This window comes from Ammospiza nelsoni, chromosome 1 (genome assembly GCF_027579445.1).
Source record: "Ammospiza nelsoni isolate bAmmNel1 chromosome 1, bAmmNel1.pri, whole genome shotgun sequence".
In the NCBI taxonomy this organism is placed as follows: Eukaryota; Metazoa; Chordata; class Aves; order Passeriformes; family Passerellidae; genus Ammospiza; species Ammospiza nelsoni.
The window spans coordinates 43199873-43217829 of record NC_080633.1 but is presented as its reverse complement, the minus strand read 5'-3'; the positions used below and the strand labels follow the sequence as shown (position 1 = coordinate 43217829).

General features: G+C 44.1%; 1 protein-coding gene across 1 annotated transcript; it reads right to left on the bottom strand.

Moving 5' to 3' along the window:
- Positions 1-163: 163 nt before the first annotated feature.
- Positions 164-10255, bottom strand: GGCT (gamma-glutamylcyclotransferase). The gene is made up of 4 exons (XM_059476270.1): positions 10020-10255; positions 6769-6914; positions 3525-3660; positions 164-1648 (listed from the first exon to the last, which is right to left on the bottom strand). The coding sequence occupies exons 1-4, from the start codon at positions 10140-10142 to the stop codon at positions 1499-1501; spliced, it is 555 nt and encodes a 184-aa protein (XP_059332253.1). The 5' UTR covers positions 10143-10255; the 3' UTR covers positions 164-1498.
- Positions 10256-17957: the final 7702 nt, after the last annotated feature.

The window sequence follows — 17957 nt, the reverse complement described above, 5'->3', positions numbered from 1 at the left end:
CAGAGACATTCCAAACCCACCTGGACGTGTTCCTGTAGCATCTGCTCGAGGTGACCCTGCCTTGACAGGGTGCTGGACTGGATGTCTCCAGAGGTCCCTTCCAACCTTAACAATCTGTGGTTCTGTGTTATTCTTGAGGGGTGCAGACTGAACAGGCGTGTCAGAGGTTGGGTAATCACAATTTTATTTACTCAAACTAGACAGTGCTAATATGGAAAGTACCATGTTTTACAGCAGTCACCGTGCCCAACTCTGGAAAGAGGCATATTACATCAGGACAGCAGCTACATATACCTGGCAGAAGTTTATAGAAAAGATTTTATACAGAGAAGACATGGGCAGTCTGTTATTTTATCATTTATCTAAGCAGTCACACAGTGACATCAATTATATCTTACACCTCTCTGTACATCAAGAGAAAAAAATACACTGTAGAGAAGATAAGCCAAATCTCAGTGATTTGACATCTTCCATGTTGTCAATTTCTCCTCAGCCCCCATAGACAAATTGCAGGGGTTGCACAGTACCATGAAAATAAATACTCTATATGTTACAAAAGCTTCCAGTTATGCATTGGATTGTCAAACTGTGGGGAGAAAAACAACAACAACAACAGAAAAAAAACCAACAAGAGGCCAAGTCTGTTCATTTAGGGTTTAAGAGACAAAAACCCCCACAGAATAAATGTGCTAGGACTCAAAGGAGGCTTTCTGATTTCACTGGACCAAGGCCTAGATAGGCAAACAAGCCAGTCAAAAAGGTAATGAAAAAAAACCCTTGGAAATATCACACTAAAATTAATTTTTTCAAAAATGCCTTGGTTATAGCTAACCAGTTCATCTGTGACTTTCACTAGACATTGAAAGGAAGGAAACTACGATGGTTTGAATGAGATGCTTTGCTGAATATTGTCTTCAGGCTCAGGCTGCCTTTTGGACTTACACTATAAAACATGGAAGGAGTTTAAAAAATTAATTAACTACAAAACAGGAACAGGAACTCTATAGCATCAGATAGGATGGGTTTGAAACCATTAAGAGAAGTAGCAGAGAGAAAGGTTTAGCCTTAGAGGTTTGAGTTTACTTTACATCTAACAAATGTAGCCATGTACACGTATAACTCTTACAAACACATGACCTGATCCTGCAGCCCTTATTCCTCAGAAGGCAACAAGTGCCAAAACTCATGAAGATGGCCTTTTTCTTCTAAAAAGGTCAGCAAACTGGTCATGAAGCACAAATTTACATGCAGCACTGCATGACAACTACAGAAAGATAATTTCTAAATCTGCAGCATGTACTTCAGCATGTAGTCAAGCTATACATACAAAAAGAAGTTACCAATGTCAGTGTGTCTTCAAATTGCAAGTTATGTCTAATGGTTTACTGCAGATGCACAGCAAACTCATCTTTTCTTGATAAATAAAGAAACTGCTGATCAGCACAGTGAGGAGAAGTATCTAGATCAAGGTGAAAGTCCAAGCAAATGCAGAGGCATTCTATGCAGAATTTATTTTCTCTGCTTTAACAGCAGCTTCAATCTCTTCCATGATTGGCACCGGTCCTGCATAGTTATTAGTTTCAATAGCTTCTAATTTCTCCTGATAATCAGTGGGCAAGCCATTCTGTTTCGCACCCATGCAGATAACCTATAATTAAAATAGAAAAAAAAAGCCTTCAGTAATAAAAAGGACAGACTCCTCCAAACAATCACTTGAGCAGGAGGAACCATTTAAGTTACCCAGAGAATTTATCTCAAATAGAGCTATTTGTACCAAAGGTTAGCCAAAAGCTTCTGGGAGATCAGAACAGCATGAACAAAATTACTCTGAAAAAGCTTTTAACTACCCCTGAGATTCCGATGTGTTACTGAAGCGCACAAGCCTCTCTAATTAAGCTGTTATTCAGTTATTCAGTTCTTTCTTCCAGACAGGATGATAACTTCAATAATATATGCTGCTTCTCACTCAGGTGTGACACTAAAGTTGGCTGAGAATTTAAAAAGTGGTTATTTTTAAAACTAAGCTGTCCAAAGGACAACAGTGAGTACCTAGACAGGGTACAGGAATAGGAGAAACAGAGACTTAACTCAGTGAAAAAGCACAGATTCCTTAGTTTGTTACTGCAGCTTTCCTTCCATGCATAAAATAAACTGAAGTATTGGTGCAGAGGAAAGATTGACAGTGAGAGGAGAAGGGGAAGTTGTAGGAACACAGCTTGAAGGAGACACCAGCAAGGTTGCATATAGAAATGAATATTCTAAATATGCTTTCATGCATTTAATGGCATGCATTTCAAGGATGAGGTATATAGAAAGAATGAATTCTGCCACAAAAAGTACATAACAGTAGATGGATGTAGCTCAATCACTGTGTGCTAATGCAGTCATCTTTTAAGTTTTTAGCTCTTCTGCCTGGTTAACTTAAAAAAAAAAAAAAAAAAAAAGAAAAAGCTGGGGGCACAGGAGAAGAACAGAAATAACAACTGCTTCTGACAGGAGCAGGAGAGAATGATAAAGTTGCCAATAGTGGAAGTCTGCACTTTCAGCATACTAATGAGAGCTGACACACAGCAGCAGACTATGTATTAGCTCCCGGAAAAGCCCTAAAGAGCTGCCTTGCCACGAGGTGGGTTGGCAGGGAAGAGGTTTGTGGAAGAGCAAAGCCTGCTTTCTAAGCAAGCCCTCTCCTCAGCAGTCCCACAGCAGCTGGCCTTAGCTGTGCTCCTGGAAGTCAGCTCAGAGGAGTGAGTTCCTCAGTCTGGAGAAGGCAGCACACTTGGGATTTAACAGGCTCACTCCTGGTTTCTGCACTTCAGGTAGGAAAAGCGAGCTGCAGTGAGTCTGTACACATCACACACAGCCACACCAGCCCAGCTGGGCCTGCCCAGATCTCACAGGCTAAGCAGGTCAGGCCTGCTGCGTGACTGGATCATGTGTCTGTGCAGAGTCAGTGTTGCAGAACAGTGTTGCAACACTTGTGCCTCACCAGCCATCAAGGGGGAACCCTGCAGTGCTCTGCAATGCTGCTGCAGCCCTGTGATATACTGGTGATGTGTCTGGTAAAAGGTGACAGCTGCATCCTGCAGTGATAGCAAGTACTTCCCAAGATAGAAAGGATAATCCACCTCCTGGAAACTACAAGCCAGGTGCTGCATTTTCCCCACAGAACATTCCCTCTGTCCTTTCAGTGGAGTACATTAATTTTTCAAACAGAGAATTGCTGCATATATGTGAGCAACATCCTCCAGAAAACCTTGTGCCAATCACAGCTAATTGCCAAGTTAAGTAGGGGATTCCTGTAAGGTATAACTACATCAAAAACCCCAAGCTGATTTAATAGGTCTGTAAGAGCTAGCAATGTCCTGTGAGCATCATTCCAGCAGTACATTGCACAAGGACTGCTATACCTTTACAGTAGTCATGCCTTCCATGCACTGTAATCAAAGTACTTATTAAACAGCACAGAAGTACTGCATTATAAACTTCTGTACACTCTTCCAAAATGAAAGTGCTGCAACACCTACCTTTTTATACTGTGGAGAAGGGGGACCAGAGACATAGTCCTTCATCTGGTAGCTTCGACAGGTCAGTACCTTTCCTGCTTGCGTGTGGACATTGACTTCTATTGGGACATAAATGCCATCCTCAACTCCCTCTTGCCTGTAAAACACATATATTCCTTTCATGTCAATTATCCAATCCACTTCAAACCAACCATGCAATAAACATATGGATTTATTACAACAGAATTCAAGGCAGGACACTGGTCAATGCTTTAATATACTTAAAGAAAAACAAATGAAGCAAAACATACTTCAGTGCTTTTTGTGCAAACTTGTTCCATATAAGAAAACATGTTTTTACAGAAACAGCATTCACTTTTATCATTTCAGCTCTGTAAGAAATGATGACTTGTGATTAACCTGCGAAGTCAGAAAGAGAATATTCCTAAACTAATTACTGTGGAAGACAGGTAGTCAGAAAGAGAAACACAAGCAAGATTATTAGAATTAATGAGCCAGACACATGTTCCTTAGCTGCCACTTAAATAAAGAAACAATTGCAAAGTTTTATCTTGTCCATTGTGTTACCTTTTAATAAGGGGAAACTTGCACAACTTGTGCAATGCACTTCCCAATGAATAATCCAAGACACCTTTTAACTTGCACAAGACATACAGAGCAGTAATGAGCTAGGTCGGGACAAAAAAGTATTTGGTGTTTTTTTTTTTATTAGCAAAATTATGCTTCAAAAAACAAAGACTCAAAACCAAGCCTACTTATTGTCCTCAACCACTGGCATTTAGCCACCAATAAAAATTACAAGAAGTAGACGAGAAACTTAAGCAATACAAGAGACTGTATAGCACAATTAACTTCAGATGTACTTTAGCTACAAGTCATAACATGGTTTTTAGCCCTGCTTGTCCAATATAAATTTGACAACTCATCTTTTTCCCAAAGACTTGCTACCATTTCAAGTTATTTAATGTACAGAATGTGGGCCATGCTAGGCAAGTAACTAGGTTAAGTGCAAGTACAGACTGGAAGTTAACTGCAGATTCAAGGCCAGCAGACTAAAAATAGGTCAAGTGGTTGTGTGAGAGCAAGAAAACTGTTTAGTAACATCCATTGCTAGACTCTATGAGGCAAAGTCATTATTTAGTCTGTAACTTACAGATTTGTGAAGTACAGAGGACAAAAAACCTCATAGGAGTGGCTGAGACAGCAAAGAAAATTAATTTGAAGCCAAAGAGTTCTGCCATCTAGGTAAAAGGTTCCCTCCCATATTTGTTTTCTATATATTAAATTGTTTTGTTAGTGTTTTAACTAGTTACATGCAGCCTCAATTACACATTCCCTCCTCTGCTTCTGAATAACAAAGCACAGACTACTTTAACCAGATTAAGAGGGGTAAAAATAAAAAAAAAAAGTGGGGCATTTTCTTTTTGGATACATGGTAATTTTAGGAAATAACTTGGTGGAGAACCTACAAATATATCAGCTTGCACAGAGGCAAAGCATCCCAAGACCTTCAGCAGGAGCACCTGCAAGCTCATTTGAGTGGGTTAGGAGCAATTCTTAGAAGAGCAGTGTTGACTATGATTATAAAAGCCAAGAACACATCCCATTTCTAGTTCTCCTCCATGGCATCAATGAGGCAAGTGGGAAAAAGTAATCTGTGGTGCTGGTGGTGTCCATGCTGCAGATTTTGGTGGTGTTACAGCACTCAAGTCTCTAGCACCTTAGCAAGCATTGAAATTTATCCCCTGCCAAACAAATACCAGGGGTCTGCAATCCTACACTATGTCAAGTGTAAACAGTGTGCAAACACTTATGGAAGTCAGAGTACAAAATACTGTCCCCATGGAGGGGAAATACAAAAGCAGATGCTGTCAGACAGGGTCATCATACTTAGGAAGTTTATGCTTCAGGAAAGCATGGCCAATCAGGAGTTTTAAGTAAAGGTCAGCAGAAGGGTCAGGATGTTTAAGTGCTACTGTAAGCAAGAGCAGAGGAACTCAGGAGATAATGAAGAGGGGACATGTGAAGCTGTCCCCAAGCACAAGCATGCCAACTGGATGCCCATGCCCTCTTGCTTGAGGCTAACACTCCCAGTCAGGACAAGAGTGCTCAAGAGTGGCCATTACCATAAGGTGCTAGCAGAACTTGGGCAACAGTTTCCCTTGTATTTCAGCTTTACCATAGGCAACAAAAAGCACATTGGAACCAAGTTTCACTGCCAGGATTTTAAGGACATATTTACACACTGGAATTGCAGCAGTACCAGAGGCAGGAGAACAGTATTGAGGTAGTGCTTTCATTGGGTTTATTATGCTCTGCTCCCTTGTTTTCATTAGCCCAGATTTCTGCTGGAATTGTCAGTGATGAACTGCTCTGCACAAACAATCCATGTGTACCAGAAGCACCATGCTGTGCAGGCACATCTCAAAAGCTGCACCAAGCACGTGGCAGCAGGCAAACTTCTGGAGATGAGATTCTATGCCCTGTCTTAGACCCTGCAAGAAGTCATGCTATTCCTTGCTTTGTTTAACCAGGTGGTCTTTTAGACTTCAGCCTGGAAGCAACTTGCTCAGGGCTTCTTGAAGGTCTCTGAATGACCAGGCACAGCTAGAACATTCTACACCATCCATTGTAAAGGTGTAGGCAGGCTCTCCCATTCAAAGGGGGAAACTATAACACCCCAGCTCTCTGCTGGGATGTTCCTCAAGCTCACAAAAGTTTACATCCTTGGTAGAGAAGAGATGTCAGATAACTTCCTCAAAAGGTCCCTATGCCTGAATTAAAGATCTCTCTTCTGCAGTCTTGTCCTTATCCCTTCCTTTACTGCTACAAGTGGAGTCTACAGATGTAAACAGACAGACATTGGTGTCAGTCTCAAAGGAAATTCTCCCTAAAGTAATGGGAAAAACACCATAGGACAAATACAGATTTTAGAATCTTAAAAGAAACAGAAAATTGGGAAGACAGTTAAAAAAATAAAAGAAGCATGACCTGTTGACCTCAAATCAAGGTCCACAGATTGTTAAAATACCCCTAAAAGTAGCTTTAGCTTGAAAACAAAGCCTTTTTAATCGCAGAAGTGTCAAAAGTCAATACACATTCTGTGAAATAGAATTCACATATTAAAATCGAAAGCATCTTCTTGATTACAACGCACAGTTACCACACAGCTCTTTACCAAAAATTAACTAATTTTCAATCACTCTCTAAAGCAGTAGAAGACAGCAAAAGTTAAGTCACCTACTTATCCAGCGAACTCAGATTGCAAGTGTTCATTTTCCACACTATTCCCCACACTTCATCTCCGGGGCTCTGAGCAATAGTAGCTGTAGCTCCATGCCAGACAGAACTTGTCCTGCCTTGATGATGGCCAAACTCGAGCTTAAAATCCTGCAAATCAGAGCAAAGCAGAGAATCAGTTTCCCCTGGAAGTTAGGGCTGTTGGCTTGAGACACAGGAGGAAGAACAGACAGGTGCCACCTACCTGGTGCCAAATCCTTTGCAGGTTTATGTGACAAGACTTAAATGCTACTATGCATGATCCAGGAAAATAGTAAAGGTAAAGAAGTCTACAAAATGGTAAGCTTTGGGTCCTGTTCTCATGCACTAATAAGATTGCCCAATTACAAAACACAATCCCGTGTATTTTACAATGTTTTATGCCATCTCATCACTGATCTGGAAGATTCTTGGGTATTTTTAAGTCAAGGCATATGTCTCAATAAGTGAGCTTATTCGGGTTTTTGTAAGTAGAAACATTATTTTAGGAAACAAATATCACTTTTTCTTACATGCAATATCAGTATATATGAAAAAGAGAAGAATGGGTTATTGAATGGTATCAATGTAATTTCTCACCTGATTCAATACACTCAGTATCCTCTCCTACTTATTAATCAATTTGTGGACCCTTCCCTAACAGTACAGAAGGGAAACAGTCCCACCCCCACAATCCAAACCAAGCTTTAAGGAAGACTACCTGCTTAACAACAACAAAAATAAACCCCAAACCTATGCAGCCCCACAGCTTTGTGTATTTCTTACAACCACCCTGTTGAACCTATGATTTTGTTTTGAAACATACACATGTACACATTAATATTCCTTCTGAGACACATCACTCTCTTGTAATGTGTCCTAATAGCTATAGGAAAAAGGTTGCAAAAAAAAAAAAAAAAGGCACTTGGAGGCATACACACAGAGCACCTATCAATTTGTGTGTGTGCATAAGTGACAGCAGCCTGGCAAAGCCACAGTTTACTCCATCAACAGAGTCATCTTCCTGCCCCATAAAATGTCCCCTATTTCACCAATTTCACTAGAAAATGGTTTACTTAGATGCACCAAGTTACTTGCACAAAAGTCCGCTTGAGTCACAGACTGAAGCTACAGATGAGGACAAGTAACTGCAGGGCAGCCCCAAGGAAATCCTGGATAGAATCAACTACTCTCACTACAGTCTCACTAAAAAAAAAAAAAAAAAAAGAAAAGGGGGGGAAAAACCCCTCCAATTTTTACTTTATTCCTCCAGTTATATTTTCTTGGACCTGCACTGAATAGCTGCAAGGAGCTGCATAAAATGATCAGGCACCACCCAAAAACAGCAACAGAGATCCCACAGAAACAGCACAGTTCACTCTGGTTCTGAGAGCAGGAAACTCTTAAGTTACACCATGTGTGCAGCTGCATCAGGCACTGCTGGGAAGAGGGAAAAAACACAGTAGATAGATACTTTTTTGGGTCAAGAAATTGGTCTTTGGTCCTTCTAAATACCAGTGTAATACCCTTTCTGTGCTTGTTACACATCCCATTCTTAACAGCTTTTGGCTGAAGATTAACAAAGCTTTGAAAAGTAAAATTAGAGGGAAGTTTAGCTAAAGTTTAACTGAAGTTTTTACTTTAGTTTAAGATCCAAAGTACTCTGTTTACAGGCTGTTTCTCCTTTTTTTTTAAGCCCAAGTGGCACTATCACAAAGCAATTAATAGGAAATCAGCTCCAACCTTCTTGCAGTCCCTCACTCCCCAGCATCAGTGATTTTCCAGCTAGAAGCAAAGGAGTGAAGCCATGTGGTGTCAGCAGGGAACATAGCAATGGGTCACAGGCCAGCTAGAGAAGGCAGCGAGCCTGCAGTGGGGCAAGAGGTGCTTACTGACTAACCTGGAAATCGACCTGAAGAAGCCTGCTTTTATTCCAAGATAAGCACACACTGCTAGTGCCTTTCTCCCTGCCTTCAGGGTCTGATCCTGCAAGGTTCAGCAGGAGGGGATCTCAGCATGTTCAGTGGAGGGGTAGCTGTAAGTTCCTCACACTTCACAGGAGCAGGCCTCAGCTGCCAGGTTGATAGTCCCAAGAGACACCAAGTATCTGACTATGGGGAGTTTATTATTGACAAGCTTTCTGAACTTCTTCATACACTCTAACATAGATAATTTCCAGCCAGTTACTCCAAGAGGACCTTCAAGTCATCTTCAAGTGGTGTCAATTGATGCTCTGCTCTTCCAAGCATCCTTCTAGTTGCACAGATCTGTACATCAACAGCTTTAATGATCACAAGCTGGTGTTTCCAAGCCTACACTAACGCCAAGCTGATACAATGGTATTTAATAAACCTGGCAGGGAGAGAACTGCCCTGTAGGGTGTATGAAGGTGTCAGCTGCAGGTGTGCAGAGCTGGTGAAAGCTCCCATCTCCCATCACACAGTGCAGGCAGAGCTCCTCGCCTGTACCAGGGACATCTCCCCCTAGACTGGTTTGCTCAAAGCCCCATCCAGCCTGGCACTGAACATTACCTGGGATGGGGCATCCACATCTTCTCTGGGCAACCTGCTCCAATGTCTCACCACCCTCACAGTAAAGAACTGCTTCCTGCTGCTTTATATTTCAAAGTCCGGAGTGCTTTACAAAGGGGCCATGGGTCATGGCTGGCAGCCAGGAAGGTTAAGTCCTGTCAGATAACCCCCGAATGTTTGGGACTACCACAAACACTCCTTCTGCAGCAGGCCCTGGGTCAAGAAGCAGAGGATAGCCAGGGTTGGAAGGGACCTCCCGAGATCATCTGTCCAAGCCCTCCCGCCAAGGCAGGGTCACCTCGAGCAGGTGACACAGGAACGCGCCCAGGAGGGTTTGGAATATCTCCAGAGAGGGAGACCCCAGAACCTCCCTGGGCAGCCTGTTCAGTGCTCTGCCTCTCTCGACATAAAGAAGTCACTCCTCACGCTGAGGTGAAACTTCCGTTTTAGTTTACGTCCATCGCTCCTTGTCCTGTCACGGTACACAACCCGGCACCATCATCTTGACGAGGACCCCCTGCCTGATCCGTGCTGGGGCCACCCCCGTGGGAGGGACGGACGGGCTACAGCTCCGGACCGCAGGCAGCCGCGGGGACGTGCGGCTCCTCGGGAGCCCTGGGGCTCCCTGCAGGAATGTCGGGCTCCCTACAGGAATGTCGGGCTCCCTCAGCCCCCCCGCGGCCCCGCCAGCCGCCCCCTCACGCACCTGCAGGCGCGCCAGGGCGCAGAGCGCGGCCGAGGGGTTGCGCAGCAGCAGCCGCTCCCGCAGCAGGTTGCTGCCGTACGCGTAGTACAGGAACCAGCAGCCGCTCTCGCCGCCCGGCTCCATCAGCCCGGCCCGGTACGGCCCGGCACGGCCCGGCCCGGCCCCGCCGCTGCTTTAACGCCGCCCTCCCGCCTCGCCTTCCCCGCCGCTTCCGCCGCCACCCGGGAGCCGGCGCGGAGCGGGGCCGTGACGCAGAGCAGCGGCAGCAGAGCCCGAGCAAGGCCTCAGGCGGGCTCCCGGCGGGGCCGTGACGAGGCAGGAGCGCTCCGCCCCTCCATCCGTCCGTCTGTCCTGCCATCCATCCGTCCGTCCATCCAGCCCGGAGCCGGGAGCGGCGCTGGGCCGGAGCCCCCGCGGCTCTCAGGGCAGCGGGGCTGAGGGGCACAAGCCCTGAGCTCGGGGGTTCAGTCTCCTCGTTCATCTGGCTTAGCTTGTAACACTGAAGTCTCGGTTTGAGCAGCATGGAAAAGAACCCAAGTTCTAGGAGAAGACTCTCACCTTTTTTTTTTCCCCCTTTTTTTTTGGAGTGGGGGCAGTTTCTGGAGTTTGATTTGTTTGTTTTTCTGATGTTTTAGTTCTTTTGGGGTTTTGGTGTAGAATATCGAAGGTTCCAATCATTTAAAAAGTGTTAAGAAAAGCTGGTTGGCTCTCTTTTAGAAGAATGTCATTTCGATATAAAAGAGTATTGCTAAATTGCTACGTGCTTTATTACAATCCCTACATAAGATCTTTCTGTTTAGAAGGAAACGTCCAGATCAGCACTCAGAGAAAGCCCGAACAGGTGGCACAGCACTCACTAACGCCTGGAAAACCTGCCTGTTCCAGCATCTCAGCTGCTTCCCGAGGGGCATCCTCTGTGGGGAGGAATAGGCTGTCAGCGAGCAGGACCTGAGTGTCCTGGCCAACTCTGAGATAAACAGTGATGATTTGTAAATACATTCCATGAGAAGTGAAGCAGAGCAGCTTTTCCCAGCTGGGAGCACTCAGAGCAGAGTAAGATGGGAATGTGCAAAGGTAAAAGGTGAGAAGATGCTGGTGTGTGGGCAGGCAGAGCTGCACACCAATGCACGGAGACATCTCCTCTCCTTCCCTGACAAAAGCAATGCTGGAATGGGACAGGAGGAGCCCCTACTGCTGGCTGCTGAAGCAGTATATAGATATGTATATAGCCATGGAAGACTGTAATTAGCAATAGTGTAACCATGAACGATGAGATACCACTCATTAATGCAGGTAAAGTAGCCCTCAGAGCAAGTTGGCTTCCTGAGCAGAGGCAGCTGCTGCAGGATTTAGCACAGGATCCTGGCAGCACAGTGCCCAGCCTTTCTGGGCACATCCCCATATTGGAATATAGAAGGAAAGCAGCTCCTTCCTTCAATGATGTGTTCATTACTCCAATCAAGTCCCTGCTTTTGTTTTCCCAACACAGGCATTGGGAAAGGCAGATTTATCAAGAAGCACATAAAGTGATAAAAGTGATTCTGATACTTCCTGACTAGTACCTTTCTATTTTTAGGGATTATTTTTCTTATATAGGAACCAAGTATTGTAAAGTGAGAGGGATTACACAGGTCATAGGAATATATAGCAAAACTCCCTCACTCCCACTCCTTAAAACAACTGGTAGCTGAGCCTGTCTTTTGAAAACCTGCTTCTGGTATATGCTTTTAGTCCCTTTTCCCTAAGGACACACAAACTCCATGAGAAGTGTCTCTCTCATCTTCCATCAGCTTCTGGACTGTTGCCTAATTTGAACCAGAAAGCAAGGGGTTTCAAAGATGTCTAAGTTTCCGCTGATCTCAAGGAAAGAGTCAAGAGGATGGCCGTGAGACAGCAGTGATCCCAGGAGGGAAGCTTCCAGAGGGGCCTGTGAAGCCCAAGGGACTGAGCCTGCTGGTGAGCAGGTTTTCCAGCCTGGGTGCTTGCTGCACTACGCGTTTGGGCTTTATATGAGCTGTCCCTTGTGAGCTGAGGTGGACATTTCTTTCTAAACAGAAAAAACTTACATAGGAGTTGCAGTGAAGCATGTAACAATTGCTACTCTTTAATCTCAAAATGACTTTCTAAAAAAACCCCAACCAGCCTTTTGTAACACTTTTTAAGTTTCATTAACTTTGACATTATGCTCAAAAAAGCCATTATTTTTATGAACACTCAGAGTTTCAGCAACAATTGTGATGATTTTTTATTCAAAACGCATGTAGATTTTGAACATGGTGAAGCTTCTCTCCTAAAGCTTTTGTTCTTTTCCATGCTGTTCAAATCAAGACTTCAATGTTATGAGCTAAGTCAGATGATTGACAAATGAGGAGATGGAGACCCTGATATCATGGCTGGGTTTGTACACCGGAAAACCTCTGTTAGCAAAGGCAGCTAGAAAAATTACCCTGCAATTTATGGAAAGATAATCAGTGTGAAACACTGCCACTTGCAATTCCAAGTATTCAATCCTTCAAAAAGGCCTTTTCAAATTAAAATCTTTTGGGGTTTCCATTTTCTGCAGTCTGTACTGAATGCCAAGCATATTCTCTTACCAAGAAACAGGAGCCAGTATTTCCAGGAGTGTGGTTTTGGTATGCATGGTGTCTAGACGCAACATGACACCAACTCAGGTGCTATTTGAACTACCTAGGTAAACCTTAGATCTATGGTGATTATTTTTCTGAAATGGATTCAATCAGTTTGCACTTCTGAAATCCATTTCTTCCCAGCTGGCAAGGCAGCATGGGAGGGAAGTGAATTTGCTCTGGAGTGAAAGCTTTGCAAGTCTTTCTGCTGATGTATGTCCAAATTGTGACCAAATGGCTGTATGTGCATAGGGAAATACTTGGGCACTATGTGCACACCTTGCTTGGAAACCAAGTTTACAAGAGCAGAAACAGGGAGGAAGGCCTTTCCTGTAGGAATTTGAGTACAAACCTGACAGGCTTTGGTGATGCTACCAAATTTCACACTTCTGCTGCTTCGTGACATTTTCGGGTGAAAATTAACTCTCTGAGAGAGGAGTGTGTGAAATTAAATCCTGGGGGCTTTTTTTTGAGTTAAGTCAGTTCTAGGTGCTCTCCAGAGCAGCTGACATAGACCTGTGTTAACCTGTGTGAAGCCCCAAACAGTTTGGAGGCATTGTTTCCCCTTGCATGTCACTACAAAACCTGCACAGAGTAAGCAGTCAGGAGCACGCCTCCCGCTCGGGACCTTCCCAAACATGGGCGAAAGCTCTGGACAGCCACAGCTATTTGTGCATTGTCTGTGGAGGAGATCAACAGGGTTGTTTATGCAAAGAAAGCAGCAATTTGTTTCCATCAGGTCTTTTGCCTAGATGCAATATATTCCTGAGCATATCCTGTGTTATACATGGGAGAAAAAGGAAATTAGGGAAAAATAAGGAATTAGGGGAAAAAATGAGATGCAGTAGGGTAAGTTAACCTCCTGAAGTGTCTTCCAGTCACTCAACGTGCCTCCCCATCACTCCCTTTACACCTCATGATTGTCACAGCATGAGCTATAATTGATTTTGAAGAAAGAAAAGAGAACCTGGAGGAATAATAAGGACAACTGATGCAAATGAGCTGCGTGTGCAGTCCTCCCCACAGCTTTCCCCTCCTCTCTGAGGAGCCCTAGTAGGATGTGCTCTGCAATTAGTATTTCATCAAAATGATAGCTTTTTGCTGCAAGATGGTTACAGCTGGTGGTAGCTTCTTAATACAGTGTGCAAGGTCTGGGGTTCTACAGAGATTTCATGTTCATGCAAATGAATGCAAATGATTTTACAAGGTGTCATGATGTTGCTGTACTTGTTCCTTCCCTACAATATGGGGACCATGCTGTCCTGCAGAAACTCAGCCTCTTTCCCTTCCCTGCTTGACAAAATAGCCACTAACCCAAGGCACTTGTGGCTTGGCCCCACTGACAACCAGGAGGAATATCCATAATTCATTTTGCAATTTTGTTCTCACAAGTTTCCACAAATAGTGCAGTCATTCAGGAGAGGAACCATTAAAATGGCCGGGTCTGTGCATGTATCCACCTGCCTTTTTTTTTTGGTTCTGCTTGATGCCAATGGGAGTTTTGGGCCCATCCTGGGGCAGCCCTGAGCTCTCCCTGGCTGCTGCACACTCAGTGTGATTCTGAGATGTCACCATGTGGTCAGTGCCATCTGAGGTCTACAGGTACTTGCATGTGTGACTTCAGCAACTGGTTAATAAATCTTTCCAAATACATCTTGTTTCAAAGGAAAAATGCTGTGCTGTGCTGCAGAGACGTACCTGGCACACAGTGTTTTTAGCTTGTGTATGAATGTACAGTGTGAACGACTTAAAAGTGGGAACAACAAGATGTGTGTCAGAAAAAGAGGTTGACCCTGATCATCTTTGTGGAAGTACATTCCAAACCTGTCTTTTTTTCCTAGGACCTAGTGTTTAATTTTCCTCATTGTAACGCTCTACGGAATGACTGCAGTTCTCTACTTATATGACACAAATGGTTACAGGAGATTTTCTCAATCTCTTGATAATGAAATCTCTTGGTTTGCTGTGTCAAGAGGATTTGTCAGTGTGATGTTTCTGTGTCCTCTTGTCTCAGGGTGCATTATCTTCTCCCACCACAGAAGTGATTGCTCCTTCCAGAGGAGCAGTTCACATTGCCATCTGCTTCTGGGGGAGACTTGTTTCTCACCAAATACCAAACAGGTTTTCTCTCAAGTCTGTCAAGTACTTGAGCCTTTTCTCCAATGAAAGTTATGACGATCAAATTCAGACCAGCAGATGAAAAGGCTGTATCCTGCTATCCTTTGGCAGCTTTGCTATTTTTGTAATGTGCTTATGGTTTTGGGTTTTTAAAATTATCTTTAATACTTAGTATTATTTATAGGTTAATGTTCATTCACTTTATTCCCATCCTTTTACCTTCTGTAGGTTGAGGGCACTCTTGTTTATTTCTCCTTTTATTCTCTTCCAGATGGTGTTTTCCAGTCCTGTATTAACCCTATGTCTTTACAGTTGAACCCTGCAGTGTATTTCACACAAAGTTGATACTTCTGCTTTTGTACTGCCATGTCTGTAACCATTTCTGTGCTGCAAGCCTTCAGCCTGCAGAAGACATCACATGGCTCCAGCCACGATGCAGGAATGTGTCTCATGGCCACACCCTTTCCCAGAAGCAACATCACTGGGCTTCTTGAACTCTGAGGGCAACTATGAGTCATTGGGATGGAGAAAGGCAGTAGTATTTCCCTGTTTGTAAGAGCAGTGCTGGAACAGTTGCAGGAGCATGTGACATGGATGTCCAAAGAGGCCCTGGTTGTACTGTTCCTTCTAGTTCTGCACAGACCTCACAAAACACAGCACAGATCCCCACCGAGTGATTCTGGGCAGAAATGTAACAATTACTGGTAAATCCAGTTCAGTCCTTCCACTGGGCTGGTGGCCTGTGTGGATGCTTTTGTTGTGGAATAAAGGCAGCACTGTTTTTTCATTTGTTTTAGACTCATTTTAGCATGACATAAGCTAAACCAGAAAAATCCCTGTGTGTCAGAAAAAGAGGTTGACCCTGAGCATTGCATTGGTGGGACAACAGCAGTTTGAGCTCACGCTGTGGCTTGCCATTGCTCTGCTCCTCTGTGTAAGCAGATCTTTGAACCAGTGACAAGACCTGGTCCAGCTCAGTTGCACAGAACTTGACTGGGCTTAGGGGGTTGGGAGTATTTTCCTCCCTTCCTCACTTGTTGGAGAAAGTCCAGAGAAGGACCAGTAAGATGATTAGAGGAATGAAACACCTCTTGTATGAGAAAATGCTAAAAGAATTGGGATTGTTCAGCCTGGAGATGAGGATAGTCTGGGGTGACCTTATTGTCATCTTCCAGTACCTGAAGAGAGTTGACAAGAAGGATGGAGAGAAACTTTATACCAAGGGCATGTAGTGACAACACGAGGGGGTTAGAGTTAGGTTGGTTAGAGTTAGGTTTAGATCAGAAATTTGTAAGAAATTTTTACCAGGGTGGTGAGGCATTGGAACAGGTTGCTTAGAGGAGTTGTGGATGCCCCTCCCTGGGATTGTTCAATGCCAGGTTGGATGGGGCTTGGAGCAACCTGGTGTAGAGAAAGGTGTCCCTGCTTATGGCAGGGGATTGGAACTAGAGGATCTTTTAGGTCTTGTCCAACCCAAACCATTCTATGATTTGATGATGATGATGATACAATGCAAAACCAAGAGGGGAAGAGAGCAGCAAGCTCTGTATCTCTGGGGATGCCGGGGCAAGAATATCAATGCTCATCTGCCATCTGTGGGCACATCTCAAGGAGAAAGAAGAAAGAGTAAATCCTTTATCTCTCAAAGATGTTTTTCTTTTCATCCTGCACTTCTACATTGTTGCCTTTTAATGACTGTGTTCTTAGCACTTGTCCCCACAGATGGCGGATTTTGCCTACCGCCTCTCACCTCTAATTTTCTCCTTCTTCCACAACCTCTGCCCTTGCATCAGGGATGCAACCCCTGGAGTAGAACAGGAGAAAAAACTTGCTGATGGGAAGGGTGCTGGCACTTTGCTGTTTTCTTCACCAGAAGAACCTTCTGGGATACATCTGAGATACATCATGTACCATTTCTGTTACCTTGAGGGTCTTTCATGTTAAAAAAGCCATCCTCAGGCTGTACCTGCAAGTCCCACTTTTCATTAAAATGGATAGCAGTGTTCACATAAAGTCACCTTTTCTCTGGTTGCTGCCTGTGCTGGAGCAGTGAAGGACAGGTGGATATCCCTCTCTGAGTGAAGTTTTGGTGCTTGGGAAGGTGACCCTGGCACAAAGGAAAGCCAACCCTGGCAGCTTCCATGCAGTGGCAGTTGCTGTAGAATTGCCTCATCTTTGCTGTTATAATTTCTTTGCAGAACAACAACTATGGAGAGATGGATTTTGGTTCCTGCAGTCCCAGGCCTTGGAGTCTGTTTTCCTAAGGAAGTGCAGCTCATGCTGTCACACTGTGTGCCCACACCAGTGTGTGCATCCTTCATTGCCCATCCTGGTGACTGCTGAACACATTGGGCAGCTCCTACCAAACCTGCAGACCAGTACCAATCTCTGAGACCATGTGTTCCTGTGAATTCCAGGAAAGGTGCAGCTGGGGAAAAAACAAGTCTCAAGCAGGGAGAGGCAGCAGTTTGAGTAAGCTGCTCTTAGACAGCAAAGACACTGCCCAGGAGAGAGAGGGGCCCAGCTACATAAAAACTTCTAAAAGGAGTTTGTTTGTCAGAAGTAAAGAGACAGACAATCCATCAGAATCTGATTTCTAATGAAGCACTCACCCTTCAGTCATACAGAAATCACTCAGCCACGAGATCTGAATTCAATGTAAACAGGTTGTCATAGGTTCAGTGCTTTGTATGGGCTTGTTTTTCTGTTCATATCTCAGAAAGAGCTCTTCTGCACCAAAAATTCAGCTTGCCAGACAAGTTAACGATGTCAGGAGCAGCCTTGGCAGAAGTTCTGCCTCAGAGCACATCTATTATTCACAGGGTTTGCAGAGTGCAGGGATATACAGAAGTCATGTCCTGCCGAGGCACAGAATGTCTCAATGACAGACAGAAGGAGAATAACAATATTTTCTTCCAAGGCACATGTGGCCCTGAGCATCTCTAGGGATGTGCATTTGGTAGCTGATTAGAAACAGACTTATCTTATTGCTGCCTGCATAGAAAGCCCTGATTTTTTTTTTTAAGAGGATAAAAAAGAGAAAAACATGCTTTCAGCAAGCTAGGACAGATCCCCATTCCTTCCTTTCCACTCACAGGAGCATTATAAGTGGGCAGGGAGGCTGGTGCAGTGGGTGTGTTGCAAAAGCAGTTGTGAATTGGCACTACTTGAATGACAAGGGGCGTTGGAAAAT